Here is a 20,956-nt window from a genome sequence, read left to right on the forward strand (position 1 = left end):
TCCTATTTAATCTCACACTAAGGAGTAGCCTGAAATTAATGGGCATGCATATGCAAAGCGGCATTGGAAATGCTGGAGACAGACCTCTTGGCGTGACATTTAATAGATGAAAAATACCCCCGATATCTCTGGCAAATAAATGTCAGGCCTTAATTATACAGTTTCCTAAACCTTGTTTCCCAAAGCACAATTGGCGGGGTCAAAAATGAGCCAAAGCAGATAGAATCTGTATTCCACGTCTATTCTGAAGGCTATCCTAAGCCATCCTAATAGACAGGAGTGTACACATAATTAAAAATTCATTTTATGGGGTCAGTGATGAAACAAAACTTGGTTCTTTGATTTCTCAAGGGAACGATCTGTCATCTAGATAAAGAGGAAACTCTTCTAATTCTGGAGAGAGTTACATTAAACCCATAATTCTTTACAATACAATGCAGGAACCTTTATGGTTACTATTTGATCACGCAAGCACTGTCATGTTTCATTCTTTAGAGTTTTTTTTTAATTGAATTGGTAATCTGCTTTATGAGCACGCATTTTGATCACACTGCTATTCTAAGGAAATTGCTAAATTAATCACATACATTTATTCAAAGCTAGAATGGGCATCTCAGCTAAAAAGAATTCTGTCTTTGCCAAGAATGTGTCTCAGGCATCTAGCGATGAGTGCTCCTCCTTGCCTTTACTTCTAGCTATGCATTCATTAAGGAATTCAGACATCTGAGTGTTAAGACTCTGAGGGTTCCCAACACTCCAACCACAGTAGGACCTTTCACTATATAAGGCCACTTGCAGTAATACAGCTGGACAAGCCCTTTAAGGGTACACATACACTTGGAGCTGCGGGGGGGGGGAGCGGGGGAATTTCCAGCTCGAGGAGACATACTCACGCAAAACCAATAGTAGCGTAAACTGCCATGGCATAGGCAGCAGATTGGGCTTGGTGCCTGAGTACGTACCCATGAGGTCTGGATGCATTTGTACTCAGGATGGCTAGCCCATGCTGCCACGGACTACTGCAGTCACGTTGCTATTTTGAGTGGACTAGCTTGTTGATAGCTAGTAGAAGTATATCCCTTCAAGCCGGCTCCGTGTGCAGAACAGTTCATTAATGAGCTTTGATCTGGAACTGTTTCAAAGAGGACTCAATCAAAGTGCAATAACCAACTGTTAATAAGCGTCAGCAGGGCCAAACAGACTGTTAATCCACAGCAGGGTCGTACACGGTGGATAGCTTGCCACAAACTAAACGCTCGTGTCAGCAAGCCCTAAGTGTACAGCACTCCTGTGTAGGTCACATCCTGTAATGTGGAGCCACAGCCAGCCACCAGGGGTTGCGCAGAAGAGCAACGTATGATGTGCCTTCCTTCCTGAGACCAAGAATATTAACGCTTCACTTCCAGTATCTGGAGAAGTATAAGTCTTTAGGTTGCCTGTGCATTCTGATAATACTGCAGGCTTTAAACAAGGCAATCAGGGTGGGTGACTGTCTTGCATCATGCGTGACTAGCATTTTTAGCTTATTCGTAACTCTTTTTTGGTGGTGGTGGAGGCAAACACCACTGCCCCCAGCTGTGAGCCATTCAGTTGAAATGAATGATACAAAGATACAGCAAATTCAGATGAAAAAAGTTCTTATCTACTTGACATTGAAAACAGAAACGTCAAGCAACACTTACTCTACATAGTAGACTCCATATACAGGATCTTCAATCTTTTCCCAACCAGCAGGCAATTCTGGGGGCGGGAAAAAAAGGTATATGAATGCCTTAAAGATATAGTTTTCAGACAAGCATCCCGGTTTCACTTGGTTTACAGAATTCCACATCAGCTCATACTCTCACTTACAGAATAACTATCAGGAAAGAGAACCACAGCCATCATTTCTGTATCAGTGCATAGTCTAATGAGCACAGATATTACTGTTACCTTACCAGTAGTGGGGTTAACAAACCGTGCCCATTGCCTATAGTTTTATCATGTCAATTTTTTGTTCCAGTTTATTATTTAGATTCCTGGGTTAAATGAACAGTCATGCATTCCTTGTATGAGAGTCTCTAGGAAGTGCCTCTCTGTAGATGTTTTGGTTTGCGAAAAATACACTTTTTTTATTCCTCTGCTAAGTATTTGCAGTAACTGTGCTTAAATACATTTCAGCATTTAGCATGATTTATATATTAGCACCCGAGTGTCCCCCTCAGGACCGAGGCCCATTATGCTAGATGCTATGCAAACACAAATGTACTTCACTGTAGAACACTTGATATAAAAGCATTTAGTGCCATAATCACATGTAATAGTCATTTTCATTTTTTTTAATTAGAACAATTACTAAAAACAGCTCTGAAGATGAAATTAGCATTTGGAAACCTATCCCCACTTTGTGCCTGCAGATTTTTAGACTGGAGGCATGTGGTACTTCTTTCACCACAAGTAGTGAACATCTTAACCTCTGATAATAGGACAAGAAGCAATGGGCTTAAACTGCAGCAAGAGAGGTTTAGGTTGGACATTAGGAAAAACTTCCTGTCAGGGTGGTTAAGCACTGGAATAAATTGCCTAGGGAGGTTGTGGAGATCTCCATCATTGTCTAACCTGCTCTTAAAAATCTCCAAACATCTGTCAGGGGACTGGACTAGATGATCTCTCGAAGTCCCTTCCAGTTCTATGATTCTATGATCACTTCAGCATAGTAGTGAGGGTTATTTGAACTGAATGTATTACTCAAGGGCCTGATCCTACTCCCACTGAATCAAACAAAGCTCCCAATGGCTTTCGGTCCTTAGGTACTACATAAGTTACTTTAAAGAAAGAACCATTGCCATATAATAAGCATGCATATGAAGACTATTAAAATACCCCAATGAGAAAGAATTCCTCATAAAAGCAGCACTTATTACCAAGTTGACAAGACCAATGGGAAATAATCTGTGTTTATTCATTATGGAATGCAAAGATTTATTTTTATTAATAGTAACAGTTGCTTAGCCAAAACAATCAAACAGTGGCCCATTAATCAGAATAATGTAACTGTACAGTTCAGTATTTATAGACATCAGCTACACTGCCATAAAGGCACAAACGATTCCAGACTGAAAATGAAAAGAAGCCACACAAACACATATGGGGTAACTACTCAGAGTTTATGTTTGCATTCAGAATTGGCTGAACATCAGAAGAAATTAATTTCATGGGTTTTGCTCCACAAGTCCCTTGTTTACAAATAAAAGACATGTTTTCCCTCTATTCTTTATTTTTACACTTATCAGTTTAAGCATCTTTGGATTCCTTGAGACACAAGCAACCAAATGCAAGCCAGTGCTAACCTTTGAGTATGAAACCACTTTGCAATCTTCTGGGCAGAACTCTTTTGCATGTAGGATGATCAGATAGCATGTGTGAAAAATCGGGACAGAGTATGAGGGGTAAGAGATGCCTATATAAGAAAAAGCCCCAAATATCAGGACTGTTCCTATAAAATCGGGACATTTGGTCACCCTATTTGCATGTTTCAGAGTAGCAGCCGTGTTAGTCTGTATTTGCAAAAAGAAAAGGAGTACTTGTGGCACCTTAGAGACTAACGAATTTATTAGAGCATAAGCTTTCATGAGCTACAGCTCACTTCATCGGATGCATTTGGTGGAAAAACAGAGGGGAGATTGATATACACACAATCTCCCCTCTGTTTTTTCCACCAAATGCATCCAATGAAGTGAGCTGTAGCTCACGAAAGCTTATGTTCTAATAAATTTGTTAGTCTCTAAGGTGCCACAAGTACTCCTTTTCCTATTTGCATGCTTAGTGAATGAATGGGTTTGAAATTGACATTCCACTACAAAGCACAAAAGTAATCTCAATATTAAAATGGCACTGCAAAACTAAAGGCCAAATCCTGGAAGTCTTTCCTCACTTGAAACTCTCACTGATTTGAATGAAGAAAAGACTGGGATTTAGTCAAAAAGTTTCTATCGATTAAAGATCTGACACAGACAAGAATCAAAAGGGACAAAAGTTTTGGCTGATATTTCATTCTTAACTTATTCCACTGTGGAAGCAGATGGCTGTGGAGGCCAGGTTGGAATGAGAGACGGAAGTAGAGCACCAAAACAAGAGTTGAAGTTGGTGAGTGATGCTTCAGTTTGTTGGCTACGCTTTTTGTGTCACAACCTTAAATAATGTTTATTTTATTTTCAAATCTCAGGCTATTGTTTTTGGCCAGTGTCACTGACTTATCTTTATTTAAAATGTTTTTAGTATTAACATTTCATTTTTATTTTCTGTAAAAGAAAAGAACATTTATGGAAGGTCACAAAACAAGGACCTTGGAATTGCTCCACTGACATTCCAGGCTATTGGATAAATACTTCTTTAAGCAGTTTTAAATTTAACAAAACACATTTCTACATGTGTTGAAAATGAACAAGATAAGAACTGGTGCTTTGGAGCCATAAGTAGTCTATTATACAGATCCACATCCAGGAATCTAATAAAAAGTCTTTTGAAATGCTCTAAAGCAAGAAGTTACTCTTCATTAGTAGCACCCACTTTGCAAAGTCCCTTTGTAAATGATTCCCACCCATCTTCAAGATGAGCCAGAGCAATTAGATCATAGAATATAGCTTTGACCCAGGAAAGGAATCCCTATTCCTGAAGTCCCATGTGGTTCTATGAGGGCACACTCATGTGGACCCCCATAGAGGATTATAATCTAATATTAGCTCAGAGCAAGATCAACCACCTATTCATTTGGCTTTAAGTGCCCAACTTATATTTTTAAGCACGGTGTCAACACACGTTCCTAGCTGAGAGCCTGCTGGTCAGTGTTCCAGCCTACAAGAGTGATAACTCCCCGAAAATCAGGAAAACCACCAGCCCAGATTGAGAGTTACCTTGCCCCTCTGCACCCATGTAAGAATCTAGCCCTAAGACCTTTTGCTGGAGCATTCCATCCTTGTACGGTCATAGCTCAAATGCCAATGGTTGCACCTACACTAGAAAACTAAGCCCTGAAATTCACTACAGCTTGAATGGTCATAGCCATTTTGGAGGTTGAGCACAGCGATTTTTACCAGCCTGCAATTTATTCTGCAGTCTCCGATATTGCTACTACTGGTTGAGCTGCACAGAAGTGAATTACGCGTCTCAGTGTTCCTAGTGTAGACAAGACTAGTAGGAGTTGTCCACGTGGAACAATGTTAAATCTTTCCCTAAGTGTTTAATTTCTATCCTAAAATAGCACTGTTCTGTTAAAACAGAGGTCATCTATATTACTACCTATTATATCCGTTTCTTTAGAAAATATAAGATAAATACAAAATATTGTCAAAGTTTCAAGTTGATTTCCATTTAATTTTCTCACATTCAGAAATAAATGTTAACTTGAGTTAAACTAAGTACGTTAATCTCTGGCACAAACCAATTTATACTAACCACTGGTGTTCCTATTGTACTGCAGATTTTGATGGTATGTTTTGACCATACTTCACTGACCTTGCTGGCACTGACTGAACTACTGCAAATGTTAAACTTCTTTCTTGACATACAAATACTTGTAAACCCCTGTAGTACTTACATGGACCCTGATTTTACAAACACTTGTCTCTACTATTGTGAGGAGTCGCCCAGATATTAAACTACTCATGTTAGTAAAGTTAAGCACATGTGCAAGTTGATACAGGATCAGGGCTATGGTTATCAATCAATGCTCTTCCCTGGATCTACTGCCTCTGTCCATCCTTCCCTTAAAGTTACACTGGGTGCTGACGGGTAATAAAGATCTGATATGAAGCCGATAGGAGCAAGCATTTAAATGTAGTTGTTACTCATAATCTTGTTATTTTATAATACTACTACTTCATCTTTACTGGTTTCCAGACATTTTAATTAAAAATACATTTCGGTTCAGCTGTCTTCATGCACTTATTCTCGATGTTATTTTAGTCTGTGAAAGATTACCAGCCATCACAATGGAAACCTTAGTGCTGTGGGTTGTGCCAACACCTGCTACAATGAGGAATTGAGAAATTATTCCTTTCTGTAATCTCTTTCCAAGTGTTGCACTAAAAGGAGTTAGGTTCTTAACATTATTCCAGCCACACTAACCACAAGAGCAGCTTCTTGAATAGCATTTTAAAAAGCAGTCAATTTTTATTGGCTGCTTCTGGCATATCAATCACACAGAAGTGGGACTCAGTCTACACTTTCAAGTAATTAAGGAAACCAGAGATTAATTCCACTGTAATATAATCGGCTACCATAGAAAGTTATAAATTTCTTTAAAGCAATGAACAACCTAAGGAAAATACAGTCACATATAACATACTCATCCCTTTCAACTCTCAAAACGGACTAGAATGTGGAGCAGAAATAATTGTCTAATAGTTCTCTGCACTATAATTACAGACTGAACTAACAAATGCTAAATGAGATAACATATTATGATTGCATTCTTCAAAAACACTTAGAAAATATCACTGGACCACACCACCTAAAATAAATTTATTCTTGATTTATAACAACAGTTACTGGGGCAAAATATCTGCTGTTTCATTGAGAAATTCAGCAAAAACATTCTGTGGGATATTTTTAGCCAGTTTTCCAAATTTCCCTCAGTTTCTCTAATCTGGAAAGCTGAGTACTAATCCTGAAAAGTCTTATATATGTGCCTACTCTTCACATAACTTGGAAGTCAATGGACCTACTCACTGGGTGAAATCCTGGCCCCACTGAAGTCAATGGCAAAACTCCATTGACTTCATCAAGGTGAAAATTAAAACCCGCTGTGCATAAGGGTAAACATATTCTCAAGCCTTTCAAGATTGAGGCCTTACTTTGTTTCTCTCCTTTGGGATCCAATACCATAAGAACCGTGCCTTAAGATTCCACATAATGGAAAAAAAATCTATTTGCAGTGTCAAAAACCCTGATACATTTTGTTACTGAATTAGGTCTTGTTGAAATTAAAAACTTGAAAGATGCAAAATGACACAAAGGGGAAGTCAAGCAATGAGAGGCTAAAAATGGTACAATCAGTCATACAGCAAAATGAGAGATGGATGATTTACCTAGTTCACTGTCCAGTTCCTCCGTGTGTACCCCTTCTTCTCCAAAGGAAGAGCAGTAAATGAGACAGAAAAAATTAAAAGAAAATTTCAGATACCAGCAGCAAGCAAGATATTGCTATAGTAAACAGAAGAACCAACACCAATTTTGCACAGACCAAACTCTCAGTTTATCACATCTTAGTGATCACAGTATTTATGGACCTTGATGTGGGTCATAAAAGAATAGGTTCTTGCACTGTTAAAACAATTGTGGATCAGTTACTTTCATGCCAACATTTGATTAGATTGAGTGATAAACAAATTTGCATATCATCATTTTTGTGGCAAAACACTCCTCTCAGATGCATATGGCTATATATTGATCAAGAGACCAAAGCTGAGTGCAGATCTGAGAGGAACTCTTTGCCCTTAAATAGGATGTCACTAGAACCCAGTTCAGAGATGTTTGTTTAAATACCTCAAACTGGAATACATAGGTAGCTCTGCTGACTTAATTGGGACTACCTTATGCACTTAAGGTAAGCATGTGCTTAAGTGCCTTGCTCATTTGGGGCCTAAGGCTCCAACCCTGCAAAACAGATGCACCAGTAAAGAGTCCGACACCCAGATGTAGCTGCATTAACTTCAAAGAGACCTCATTTTCATCACTTAACAATGATGGATGATTACGGTATCGCTTAGCTTATGAATAATACTGCAGTCAGAAAATGAAAGGTGATGACACAACTAGAATGCAGATGGTAAAACAAGCTGGGACGTAACAGAAAAGTATTAGCTATGTTAATAAATGACACACATAAGAGATACAATACCATCAGATTGCTGTTGATAACTATGACACTGAAGAAATACGTTATGTGCACTAACTTACCCATGAGCTGTTTGTGTTATAGTATGCCAGAATAATTGGTTAGATATTTGTGTGTGAAATGCTAATAGGCATTTTCTTCATATACAGTAAACAACAGAAAACTTCCAGGGATTTATACTCTGCCATGGAAAGAATAAAACACAGCTCCGTGCCTGGAGTCCCACAGGCTTTGCAGGATCTAGTCTCCAACAGAAAGGGGGCCAACATTTCAAAGGGCTCTCAAGTAGGCCTCTAAAAACTGAATGCATAGTGTCTTGTCTAAAAGTTGTGCAATCACAAGACAGCTTGTATTTTGTGAGCATTCAAGTCCATTAGCCAGGTGTACAACTATCTGGTTTTCTCATGAAAAAGTGGTTTGTACAGTCAAATCCAGGCATTACATGTGAAAAAAAACCTCAGATGTAAAAAAAATGAAGGTCGACAAATTACAAGATTGTAACAGCAACTTTAGAGGTGACTTCTGAAACAATCAGGTCCATTCCTTGTATAAGTAAGATAATACCCCTAAAGCATAGGAGCCTGACTCACAAATAGCTTGAGCGAGAGGGTGATTGATCATAATCCCCAAATTAGCTTTAGAATAATAATGCAGACACTCTAAAATGCTCATGCCTAGCACTGTGCCAGTTAAAATGCCATTGTTTTCCTGTTTTGGTTTTTTGTGTGTGTATGTGTTAAAGGTCAACGGACCAAAATTTGTGTGCATATTTTCACAAATGTTTTACTGGCCCTTATTATTTTTGCAATTTTTTTGTATTAAACTTTTCATTTTGGTGCCTCCTTAAAGGTAAACTTAAGTGAAATACCTTCTCTTCCAGTCACAGATTGGGATGCTTGATTTATTTATGTGCCTTCAAATTGGACATTGGCTTGCATTTTCAACATCTCAAGGAATGCAAAATGATATTGGTGCAAATTAAGTGATAAAAATCCATGATTTCAAATATAATTTCTCTTTAGCAATCATAATGCTAATCAGACTATCAGAATGTAACATTCAAAAGTGAAGCAATACATTAACCTTTTAATTCTACCCAAATGAGGAAATAATAATGTCCTTTGGATCCACTTAAAAGATACTAACCACAGCATAAGGCAATGGGCCATGCAGAGTACCATTTACTCTGTTCCTGCACAGGCATGCTAGCTAGCACATGCATTCAAAGGACCTTGGTTTCATTCAGCAACAATGAACATTCAAATCCTTTTGTGCAAAAATGGATGCCTCCTAGTTCTAATACTTTTGCGATTGTTTGACTCAAGATCATTTGAAAATCAGGAAGATTCACCTTACATGTGTGTAGTGGTTGTATAACAAACTCATGTTCATACTGGTTATCTCTGTGCACCCTCGGTTCTTTATTTTACATTTTGCAATCATAGTATTGTTGGGGGTGGGGGAGGGTGGCGGTGAATCTATTTATCTAGATTAGAGCAAACACACTAAGTTTTTAGTTCACTGTTTTCAGTCCCTTACCATCATCTTCACATTCTTCTAGAGGCTTCTGCTGTTTGTTCAGGCACCGTGGGTCTAGCCAAGATGTTGTTTTAGTATTATGGCTGCAAACCAGAAATGGAAATATGACCTTTGTTACAAAACCGAGCTAAAGTACCAGTGACAGAAAAACACGTGCCCTCTCTATTATTCAACTGAGCTGAAAGCATATTTTTATTTCAGAAAGAAATATAACAACGTTATGTTTTATAAAACGGGCTACCAAGTCAAGAGACTTTCAGTATTGATAGGAAAAAAAATCTGAGATTTAAAAAATAGTCACTAGTAGAAGTCAGAAATTCATGCATAAGGCACAGGGATAACTACAGCAGGGACCAGTAAACTTTCATTTACATTCTGGATCACATTTTAATGTGGAAGCTAATTCGTGGACTCATCTACCAATGAGAGCTGGTTGGGAAATGGGTTATTTCCTCAGGAAAATTTTAATTTTTTTTTATTTTCATCTAAATTTTTCTTCAAAATTTGTTTGGTTTTGAGAGGAAAACATCAATCAGAACAGATATTTCCAATGAAAATGTTTCTATTAACAGGAAAACTTTTCTATCAAATCTGTGATGGAAATTGTGACCAGCACAACTTTCAACTCTTCCTATTCATGAGTCCATGGACCAGCTCCTGCCTTTTGTCCTAAGGAGGAGATTGTGTGTACATCCTCTTTAAATGTACTTTGTAGGGATGCTTTTCTCCTTATTTTGGTTTGTGTCTTAGGACAAGGGGTAATATAACCTCTTAAATCTATAAGCTAGTCCTGGTGCTTGATGCATTCTTCTGCATATTATCTAACCTGAAGATACTAACCTCTTCTAAAACTGAAATATCATTTAGCTAGCTTAGCCTTTGGCTCTGCTTAATAGTTCTTAGTTCTAATGTCATATTGATACTGTTCACTCCACATTCAAGGTCTCAAAGAGGTTTAACAAACTTTAACTAGACTCACAACACCCTTGGTGAACTAAGAAATAATGTAATGAGGCCTATGTTACTTTCAGGACTAACAGCCAACAAGCAAACTCAGAGAAGACTCCACATCTGATTTATTCTTGTGTCTGAGTGCTGTAGTAAAAGGTCCTTGGTTTCACCCATTTCATTAGTCAGCCTTCCCAGTGCGGAAGGAACACATTCAGTTCATTTGTGTACTTCAGAGAGTTTCTGATGAATTTCATTGGTCGTGGTTTGGGTTTCTCAGACTAATGAATTGAACTCTAGCAAAGCAAGACAAATCATCAATAATAAAGCAGAGGGGTTCCTCAAATGTATAAAAAGTTTGCGGTTGCTAGGGAAATGGTGGTGATATGGATGTGTCATAAATATAAAGGGAAGGGTAAACAACTTTAAAATCCCTCCTGGCCAGAGGAAAAACCCTTTCACTTGTAAAGGGTTAAGAAGCTAAGATAACCTCGCTGGCTTCTGACCAAAATAGACCAATGAGGAGACAGATATTTCAAAGCTGGAGGAGGGGAGAAACAAAGGCGCTCTCTGTCTGTGTGATGCTTTTGCCGAGGACAGAACAGGAATGGAGTCTTAGAACTTAGTAAGTCATCTAGCTAGAGATGCGTTAGATTCTGTTTTGTTTAAATGGCTGATAAAATAAGCTGTGCTGAATGGAATGTATACTCCTGTTTTTGTGTCCTTTTTGTAACTTAGGTTTTGCCTAGAGGGATTGTCTATGTTTTGAATGTGATTACCCTGTAAGGTATTTACCATCCTGATTTTACAGAGGTGATTCTTTTAGTTTTTTTTTTAAATTAAAATTCTTCTTTTAAGAATCTGATTGTTTTTTCATTGTTCTTAAGATCCAAGGATTTGGGTCTGTGTTCACCTATGCAAATTGGTGAGGATTTTTATCAAGCCTTCCCCAGGAAAGGGGTGTAGGGTTTGGGGAGGATTTTTGGGGGAAAGACGTTTCCAAGCGGGCTCTTTCCCAGTTATATATCTGTTAGACGCTTGGTGGTGGCAGCAATAAAGTACAAGGGCAAAGGTAAAATAGTTATACCTTGGGGAAGTTTTAACCTAAGCTGGTAAAATACGCTTAGGGGGTTTTCATGCAGGTCCCCACATCTATACCCTAGAGTTCAGAGTGGGGAAGAACCTTGACAGGATGGGTACAGTATTTAACAGTATTTACATATTTTTAGCAATTGTCAGTCCGGTGGGTCATTCCCAGTGGCAGGAGAACACCATAAGGTCTTGTTAGCTTAAGCATACAAAATTATCCAAGCCTCCTCCATCTGATAAACTCATGAGAACAAACTTTTGTGCTATTGCAATAGTCCCTGGTTTTGTTTGGACAGGGAATATTATAACAGCAGCCTTTCATATGGAAGTTCTGCTCCCAACCCTGTATCCAGCGAGGTGTACAAAATCATTGGGTGGGATTTGTTTTCCTTTTTCTAAAGTTACACTGAAATGCAGTTGAACTGCAAGCAATTGCTGAGATCATTATTATTTTTTATGAACTGAATCACAGCCATCCTCTCTCTCCTCCCTGCTTTGTGGCATAACTTGCAACAATATTAAAGAATTAAGTATTCACATAGAAGTAGGATAGATCCAGAAATAAGTTATAGTGGACACGTACATGATTTGATAATAGAAACATCCTTCTCCTCCCTAAATTTTGTTACCAAAAGGGCTAACCAGTCTTTAAAGACCATTTGGCAATTTAGGGGCTTTAAACTCATTAAAAGACTGCATAAACACATAATAAATCACTTTGCCTCCAAAAACTGTTTCAAAGAATGAAGTAATAGCACAAAATCACCATTCAATTACAACTGAGGGCAGAGTACCATGTTTAGTATAATGGACCTGTCTCAATTCAAATTAAAGCACAAACAGGGTGACTACTGCTACATGCTCAAAATACCTGGGTATTCTGATACTTTTGGGAACGGTCTGGACCTATCCCCACCCCCACTAGCATACTCTTGCACACACATTGTATGCGAGGACGTGCTGCACAGAGGATGCTGGTCTGCCCTTGCTGGTGGCGTGACCTCCAAGAATCTCTCCCAAAGGACACGATAACTTCAATTCTAGACATTAGAGGATCACAATCACTCCACCAGAAAATAATGTAGCATAACTCCTTTAAATCAAGTCAGTTTGGCAGTTAACTCACCCATAGAAATAGTAGGGAATTTTTAACACGTCAAAGCTGAGGTTCTGGTCTAAGTACTATATAAAGGAAAAGCCAGCTTTGTATCTGAATGCACTGTATTTGATCTGTAGATAGAGGTCCTCAGTTTCCATTGCTACAGTATATTAACCTTCAGATCAAATTTGAATTCCTTGCGCCATACTCATAAAAGACAGCTATGAGATTTGTTAGCTTGTTTTCAGGCTGCAAACACTATTTGCACTCTTCTGATGACTAGCTAACTTTGTCTTAGGAATCTCTCATCTTAGCCAGTCCTGTTTAGCAGCTGCTCAAGTCGTAATAAGGTCTTTTAAAGTACAATTAGAGACTATTATTTATGGTACAAAAAAAATCAATATTAAGACCACTTTAAAGCAGCTGACACTACAGAGCTGTCAAGCAAAAAGTATCCACAGCATTATGTCTTCCTGGCTCTTCCAAATACTGTGTGCCAAATTCTGCTCTGAGTTATGCCCTATGCGAGCCCACTGGAGCATGTCAGCATCTGATTGGACCCTCCTCTTTAATCCCCCGACCATTTCTGATGTACACAGGCAGGCTCTGAAAGAGAGTTCTTAACATCTTTCCATTAGGAGCTTCATCCCAACTAGAAAACTAACCAATATTTTTAACTGCCGGTAGCTCTTGTAACTATCTTTGTAAAAAACTACAGTAGCTCTGCAAATTTATTGGATTTTCAACACCTCTTAACTCTGGAAGAGTTTGGCTGCTTGATCCACTCAGGAAATGCACAGGAGCATTGCAACAATGTCTTACAACTGGTTAAGATCTTTTAGTTCTCAAAAGCAACTGTAGACATTAAATATATATGGTTTGTATGTACATTTGCAGACAGAGATTGCACACACACCCACACACACACACACACACACACACAACAAAATATGAGCTTTACTCTATAAAATAGACTTCTCCATTCTCAGTATAGGCCATCTCCCAGTTTTCGGGTAGAGGACCTAAGTTTCCTCTGCAGAAGGAGGTAGGTATTGAGGGAGCTTCTGAGATGGTTCCGTGGTGGGAACGGCGTGATGCTATTATTCACAGGTGGTGGCGTTGTTTCTCTTATACTATGTATATTGTGCTCGTCTTGGTCACCAGAATCTGCTGTAGAATCACAAAAAGGATTATCGTTATCACACTCAAATATTTGTACCACTTTTTCTTCCTTGTTCAGTTGTTTGTGTCCATACCTGCATTGGAATTGGTTCCAAAGACTCGACTCACCTTTCAAAGCACAGGACTTGGGAAACTGATAGTGAGTTTTCCTGTAGCTATTGCCTCTGAAACCCCATCCTGCAAACTGGGGCCTGCTGAAGTAACTGAGCTCAGTGGAGCTCAGAAAGGGTGCAAGGGCCCACCCACAAAGAACACCTTGTGGGGCTGGGGCCCAAGAGAATAAAATTTCCTTTCAGCAGAAGGATTGGTTGGGAGAGTTTCAGAATTGCCTAAGGTACCTTGGAGCACAAGTGCCATAGAAAGTCCAATGAAGTCGTAGAGTTTTTTCATATTAAACAATTTCATATTAAGCAATGAAAATAATTATTTCCATGTTTTATAATAGAGATAAAACTATCATTTATCATGAGATCCTGCTGTAAGTGGCAGCTTGCAACAATCTGTTCTGTCCCCATCCATGGGGTTTTACAATGCTACTCATCTCCAGAGCCTCTTAGGTGCCTTCCATGTAAAATCCATAGCAATAGTACAGTCCCTAGGACGGGTGCATGGTTCTCCTCTCTCTTGAGGAAAAATCTCTGCTTGCAGTATTTGGGCTGTGGGGGGGAATAGGAGTCATTGGATCCCTGCAGACCCTAACCCACCCTTCAAAATGGCAACAGTGTATGGTCTCTGCAGCAACTCCTCACATCCTTAAACCTTAGGAGCTGCTCCACACAAACTGCATCTCTGCTCCTAATTACATGATGGAGACTCTAATTACATAGCTATGTTGGCATAGCCCAGTAGCATAGGCTCGGCCTGCCCCACAGAAGGGGGTTTCCTGTGAGTGTACGAACACTAACTCCCTGAGCAAGGCTATGTCTACACATAAGCACAGAGTGGCACAACTGCAGCTAAGCCGCTGTAGTGAGACACTTCCTGTAATAAATTCACACCTCTCATGAGGCAGTAGCTAGGTCAGTGAAAGAATTGCTCTGTCATCTTAGCTGCATCTACAGAGGTGCAAACATTTTCACGGCCTGAGTGACACAGCTAGGTCAATCTACATTTTAAGTGCAGACCAGGCCTAAGTTGGCTATGTCAAGGGAACTCTTCTGTTGGCATCTACACTGAGAGTTTAGGTCAGCATAAGATTTTTCACACCCCGGCTGACATAGCTACACTGAGATAACTTTACAGTGTAGACCAGACCTTAGTTGACAGATGTTATAAACACTGCTGTGTCTTGGGGCTGGGGTACACTAGAAAATTAGATCAACCCAGCTATGTCATGCTCGGGGGTGTGAAAAATCCACACCCCTGAGTGACAAACTTAAGCTGACCTATGTCCCCATGTAGACAGCGCTAAGTCAACCGCTGACCTAGTTAATACCTCTCGGAAAGCTGTATTTACTATAGTGACAGGAGAACCCCTCCTGTTGCAGTGAGTGTCTACACCAGTAGTTCTCAACCTATTTACCATGGTAGGCTGCATATGCATCTCTCTATGCATTATGTGGGCCGCATCGATACAATACATATTCTATCTGTATGACCCTGAGGATGTCACATGGGCTGCAGCTGTGTGCTGATTGGCCCACAAGTGGCCTGCAGGGTGAGAACCACTGGTCCACATTGAAGTGCTTCAGTGGCGCTGCTGCAGCCCTGAAGCTGGGCCGCTATAGGCTGCTAAGTGTAGACATAGCTCAGTAAAGGGAGCACGGCAGCCCCTAGAGGATTCGGGGCCAGTGGCGGAAGTGACATCACTTCCAGGACCGACTACGCCGGGAGCGGATAGGGGAGGCTGGTGGAGGCGGTGCCTCCCCAAAAAGCCAGGCATGGCCCTGATGACACTGCCCCCCGCAAGGTCCCGCTTCAGCAGTGCCGCTCGCTCCAGGGGACTGGGGCCACGCCGCCCGCCTTCCTGGGGCTGGGTGCACTCTCTCTCGGATGGAAGGGGCGGGGCTGAGGGTAGCCTCCCCCAGCCAGTGGTTCACACCGCTGCCATGCAGCACTGGCCAATTGCGCTGACCTGCGGGGCCCCCCCAAAGTGCGGGGCCCAGAGTGGTTGCCCTGATTCGCCATCCCCTAGGGACAGTTCTGCAAGGGAGCTTTGCTTCTTGAAGGGGGTGGAAATCCACAACTGTCTTCCAAACAAAGAGCTACTGGCCAGTCTAAATCCCAACTCCTTGCCATGGGGGGCCACTGCCTGCTGTTTCTGTGAACAGGAAAGGCACTGATATAATATTTTCTAAACCAGAAAAATAATAAAATTATCAAGCTTAGTTCAACACCCCCACTGTCTGCTTCCTGCATTTGCACCTTTAAATATTTTTAAGTGGAGATTGGCAAGATTAAGAAACTAAAATATGATTCATCACTCCCTTCCCCATCAGATCATTAGTGTAAACATGCCAAAGCTTGAAAACACAAGTCAGACAGATCCTCTGCAGAACACGGAGAATTTTAATATGGTTAGCAGAGTTATCCCTGGCATGAAATAAGCATGAAAAAGTCTTTTGACCTGGGTGGGCCAATGCTCTTCTATCTAGATTTTGTGCTCATTTGGTGGAGACAAGGGGCTGAAGTCTGATCTCATGGTGACAGATTATTTGTATCTTTCATTAATTCACAGAGTAGAAAACACTAGTCAGAGGGAATTATAGTGAATATATACCTCCTGTTTCCGTAAAAGGCAAAACCGTGTGTTGGTTTCACAGTTAACTGTTCTTGTCAGGGCCAGTTCCCATTAGAAAGGAGATTAATTAGATCTCAGAATGACCTTTTCCCAACAACAGGTTCTGTGAGGGTGGGGTGGGGTGGGAGTTGCAAAGTCACAAGATGAGAGGTTTCAGGATTTATATTCAGCAGTATGGAGTTTTGCAAAAGTGGTGCAGTGCTGGGATAAGGGTTCCAAACCGCAGGGGAATTTACCTTCAAAGGAACTTTTGGGGTGGTCAGAAGCAAATATGGAACATACAAACTGAACACAATCCTGAAAAAAATCTGGGAGCTTCACCTGGGAGGAATAGGGACAAGGGGATGCCTGGTATAAGGCATATGACTTAATGGGCTGGGGAAGAGACTCAGAGAATCAACAGGACTCTAAGGAAAAAAATAGACAAGAGGATGTGCCTCTGAGATACTGCCTGACTAACAGGCTGAGAAGTTGACCAAGGAGATGGATGACAACATATGCTTTTCCTAAGAAAGCCATTATAGAGACATAGACTCTAAGATCTGGTCTCACTACAGACTTACACTGGTATAACGATGTCGCTCCAGGGTGTGAAAAATCCATGCCCCTGAGCAATGTGGTTACACCCACCCAACCCTTAGTGCAGACATCGCTAGATCAGCAGGAGAAATTTTCCCGTCAGCATAGTTACTGCCTCTCAGGGAGGTGGATTAACTACGCTGATAAGAGAGCTCTCTCCCATTGGCATAGAGCGTCTTCATTGAAGCACTACAGCCGTGTGGCAGAGCCGATGCAGTGTTTTAAGTGTAGATCTGCTCTATGACCAGAAGTGACCATTGTGAGCCTCTAGTCTAATCCCCGACATAACACGAGCCATAGAACTCCCCTGACAAGCCAGAGAACTCCTGTCCATTACGAGTAATCCTGTGTACCTAGACAGACGAGCCTCTGTCAAATGCCAAGCCTGACATATTGTAAGCTCCTTGGGGTCTTTTTGTTCTGTGTTTGTGCAGCACCCAGCACAAGGGGGTCACAGTCCACCACTGCATAGGTGCTGGAACTAGGGATGCGGGGGGGGGGGTGCTGCAGCACCCCCTGACTTGAAGTGGTTTCCATTATATACAGCGTTTACTGTTTGGTTTAGTGGCTCTCAGCACCCCTTCTATAAAAATGGTTCCAGCACCCCTGCTTCACTGGGGCTCCTAGATGTTACTGAAATATAAATAACAACAATAGTGAATATCACTTGTTTTGTTAATCTGAACTTTCTTCCCTATTTTTAATTAATCTTGTGTTTAATGGTCTTAGACAGTTGATTTGGGGATATTTCACGTAAACCAGGCCTAAGAGAAAACCCCTTCAATGGAGAGAGAATTAAGGGAAAAGAATGTTTGGAGACTTCTCCTACGTCTTGGGGTTCTTGAACAAGAAGGGCCGTGATCAAAGAATCCTCCTCCATAAGGCTTGCTGTTTCCAGGGCTGTAGTCTGCCCCAGTACTATTGTTCCTGTTCATTTGCTCTAGTGCCCACTACATGTGCTTTCCAAACACTTAAGAAGAGAGAGGACAAGGAAATAACAGCTGGCCATTTCAATACAATGCATGTACAGGAAATGCCTACAAGACAGAGTGGAGGATGGGTCTGAAACACATTTCACACAGGTGTAACTCCAGTGACTTCAACGGAATGACTCATGATGTGCACTGGTCTTAGTGGGATCAGGACCCGACCCAATAACACGGATAGAGTGATAACAGCAGCAAAACCTCCTGTTCTGTGTGTCAATGCTATAATTTCTGATTATACTGACAGCTACATATTTGGTTGCTCTTAAAAACAAAAAGAAAACAATGAAAAGAAAGTGCAGGAGCATTTATAAAACCTCAGTTAACTTCTGCGTTTCTGAAACAAGAGCAACCCGTAAATATCTTAGTTGGCTTCTCTGTTTCTGATCTGTTACAGTAACGCTGTGGCTGCTGACTCAGCTTTAAATGCAACATTAGGCTGAATAAAGATCAAGGAAAGAATGGTCACAGGCATCTCTCCAGTGACTACCACTTGCTATCTCATACAGAAAGTGGCATGTCCCCCCACAGATATCTATTTGCAAGCGCAAATGTTTCAGCAGACCTGACAACCAGGCTTCTACACATGGAAGGAACTTGCATTGGTAGATAGAATGTGCTGAGCTGGCAGTAGGACTTACATACTTTTGAAAATCTGGACCCGAAGTGCTACCACCACCGAGAGTTAGGCGCATAGCTTTGAAAATCCCACCAGGAATATGTTTCGTCACCTAAGTAACTTTGAACATCTGGCCCTTAGAGGAAAATCAACAGCACAGCTCCACTGAAATAACAGGAGCGAGGCCAATTGACACCAACTGAGAGGCCTGCCCATAGTTTGGAAAGAAACTAGGTGGTGGTGTTGATTAAGCAAAGGAATGTGAGCCAAGGGCTTCTGAGTTCTAGTCCTGGCTCTTTCACCAACCTGCTACATAATCCTGTGCCAATCACTTCTGACCTGATTTTCAGAGACACTGACAGCTTGTAATGCACGTGGAGCTCAACCACCTCCGAAATGAGGCAATCTACTTCTCTCTGTTTCCTGGTTTCGAAAATGAGAATAATGCCGTTCACTGTTTCCATGCCTCACGGGAGCATTGTGAGGCTTAATTAATGCTTGCACAGCAGCTGAAGAGATGTGAAGCCCTATATAAAAGGATGCTACTTGAAAGTTCTGGGCTACCAAGATACAGGACCAGAGTTTAAATCCTGACTAAGGGCTTGAACCAGTTCCCATTGACCTCAGTGGAATTTGGACAGAGCCATTTAGTCTCTTGCTCTGAGCCTGCCAGCACTGAGCAGCAGGGTGGTCAGCTTCTGGCAGGGGACAGCTTTCCCGCAATGCTCCTAGTCTCTGGGCCAGAGGGGCAGCACCATAGTTTCATGCAGTTTAAGGCCAGAAGGGACTGTTAGATCATGTAGTCTGACCTCCTGCAATTCACAAGCTGCCAAATTTCACCCAAATATCCTCATGTTGAGCCCAGTCACTTCAGTAAAATTAATGGATTTTAGTCCTCAGGAGACTAAACTCTTGGGTGCCACAGGCAGAGAACCGGAGACCCTGCAGTGCCGGCAATGGGAGGGAATTGGTAAGGTGAGATATGCCTAGGCAATCCATTCCCCGGCTGCAGAGAAAGGCAGAACAAAACCGAAGTCCCTGCCAATCTCACTTGGGGCAAAATTCCTTCCTGACCCAAAATCTGGCGATCAGCTAGACTCTGAGCATGTGAGCAAGACACATCCATCAGGCATCTCTAACAGAGGATTGCCTGTACCACCTCAGAGCACTGGTCCACCCCAAGCAGTATCCCATCTCCAGCTGTAGCTGATCTTGGATGCTTTAGGTGACCCCCCCCCCCCGATTGTGCATCAGACAAAAAAAGTTCCTTCAGACCCCTGCAGGCTGAAGCATGAGATCAGATTAACATCAGAGAGATCAGTGTGAGACCCGTCGACAGGCACAGGACATTTTAGAAAGTGAAACACAAGGACTTCTTAAGCAGACTGAGTTTACTTTCACATCTCATTGCCTCTCTGTGAGCCAGCACCAGCATACTGGGGGATGTACCACAGGGAACAGAAGGAGTAAACTATACGTGCCTAAGAAGGCTTTGGTGTAGGTAAGAAATACGTGGCCAGCAATTAAAAGAAAAACAGTGGGGAGAGAGAGTGAAGAGGGAACAATTTGTTTCAAATGTATCCAACTTGCTCCACAGACCCCTGGTTACAATGGGTAGAAGTGTCAGTGGTAATTACACTTCCTTGACTTTTGCGGCCTGGCTGAAAATCAAGCGAAAACAACAGAGGGAAAAGTCACAGATGGGAGTGAGGATCAACACAGATTTAGTTTCCAACAAAATAACACATTGTTCAAAATATTTCAAGACAACAAAGAGTTTCAGATTTCATGAAAACTTTTGCAATAGCAGCTGCTTTTAATTGTCCACAGGAAAAGGTTCAGAATATTTACATGCTCTCCAATACTACATCACATCTTTTTACAAAACGGCTTCAACCTCTCAAGAGCAAAATGATGAGTGTGATACTTATAAGGATTTAAAATAATTTCTTTACTTTCCACTATGTGCTGTCCAATCATTCGGAACATACACTCCTGTCAAGTGGGCTCCATCTTGTTTGGAATTGATGGAGTCATCTAGATCTATCCTAATGCAATTGAGGGCAAAATCTGGTCCACTCCATCCCGTACAATAGATGAGAAATTCTCAATTATTCTACACAGCAAGAGATGTCTACTCAGAATTCCCAGCTACTTCCCATTTTAGAGGCATCTAAGATTATGTAAGACTGTAAAATGAAGTGACTACAGGAGGTTCTGAAGAAAATATACAACTTCTCTCTGTGCTGTTTAATCAGACTTTGATCATTATTAACACAAGATATCAAAAAAATAAAGA

The 20,956-nt window shown here is 41.1% G+C and overlaps 1 protein-coding gene across 1 annotated transcript in view; it reads right to left on the bottom strand.

The window, feature by feature from the left end:
• Positions 1-20,956, bottom strand: part of MAGI1 (membrane associated guanylate kinase, WW and PDZ domain containing 1) — a 510,412-nt gene that overhangs the window by 75,305 nt on the left and 414,151 nt on the right. The window contains 6 exon segments of the mRNA XM_043518268.1: positions 1,683-1,740; positions 7,068-7,103; positions 9,416-9,498; positions 13,513-13,582; positions 13,585-13,644; positions 13,647-13,721. Of these exon segments, the coding sequence (XP_043374203.1) occupies positions 1,683-1,740; positions 7,068-7,103; positions 9,416-9,498; positions 13,513-13,582; positions 13,585-13,644; positions 13,647-13,721 (382 nt within the window).

This window comes from Dermochelys coriacea, chromosome 7 (genome assembly GCF_009764565.3).
Source record: "Dermochelys coriacea isolate rDerCor1 chromosome 7, rDerCor1.pri.v4, whole genome shotgun sequence".
Lineage (NCBI taxonomy): Eukaryota > Metazoa > Chordata > Testudines > Dermochelyidae > Dermochelys > Dermochelys coriacea.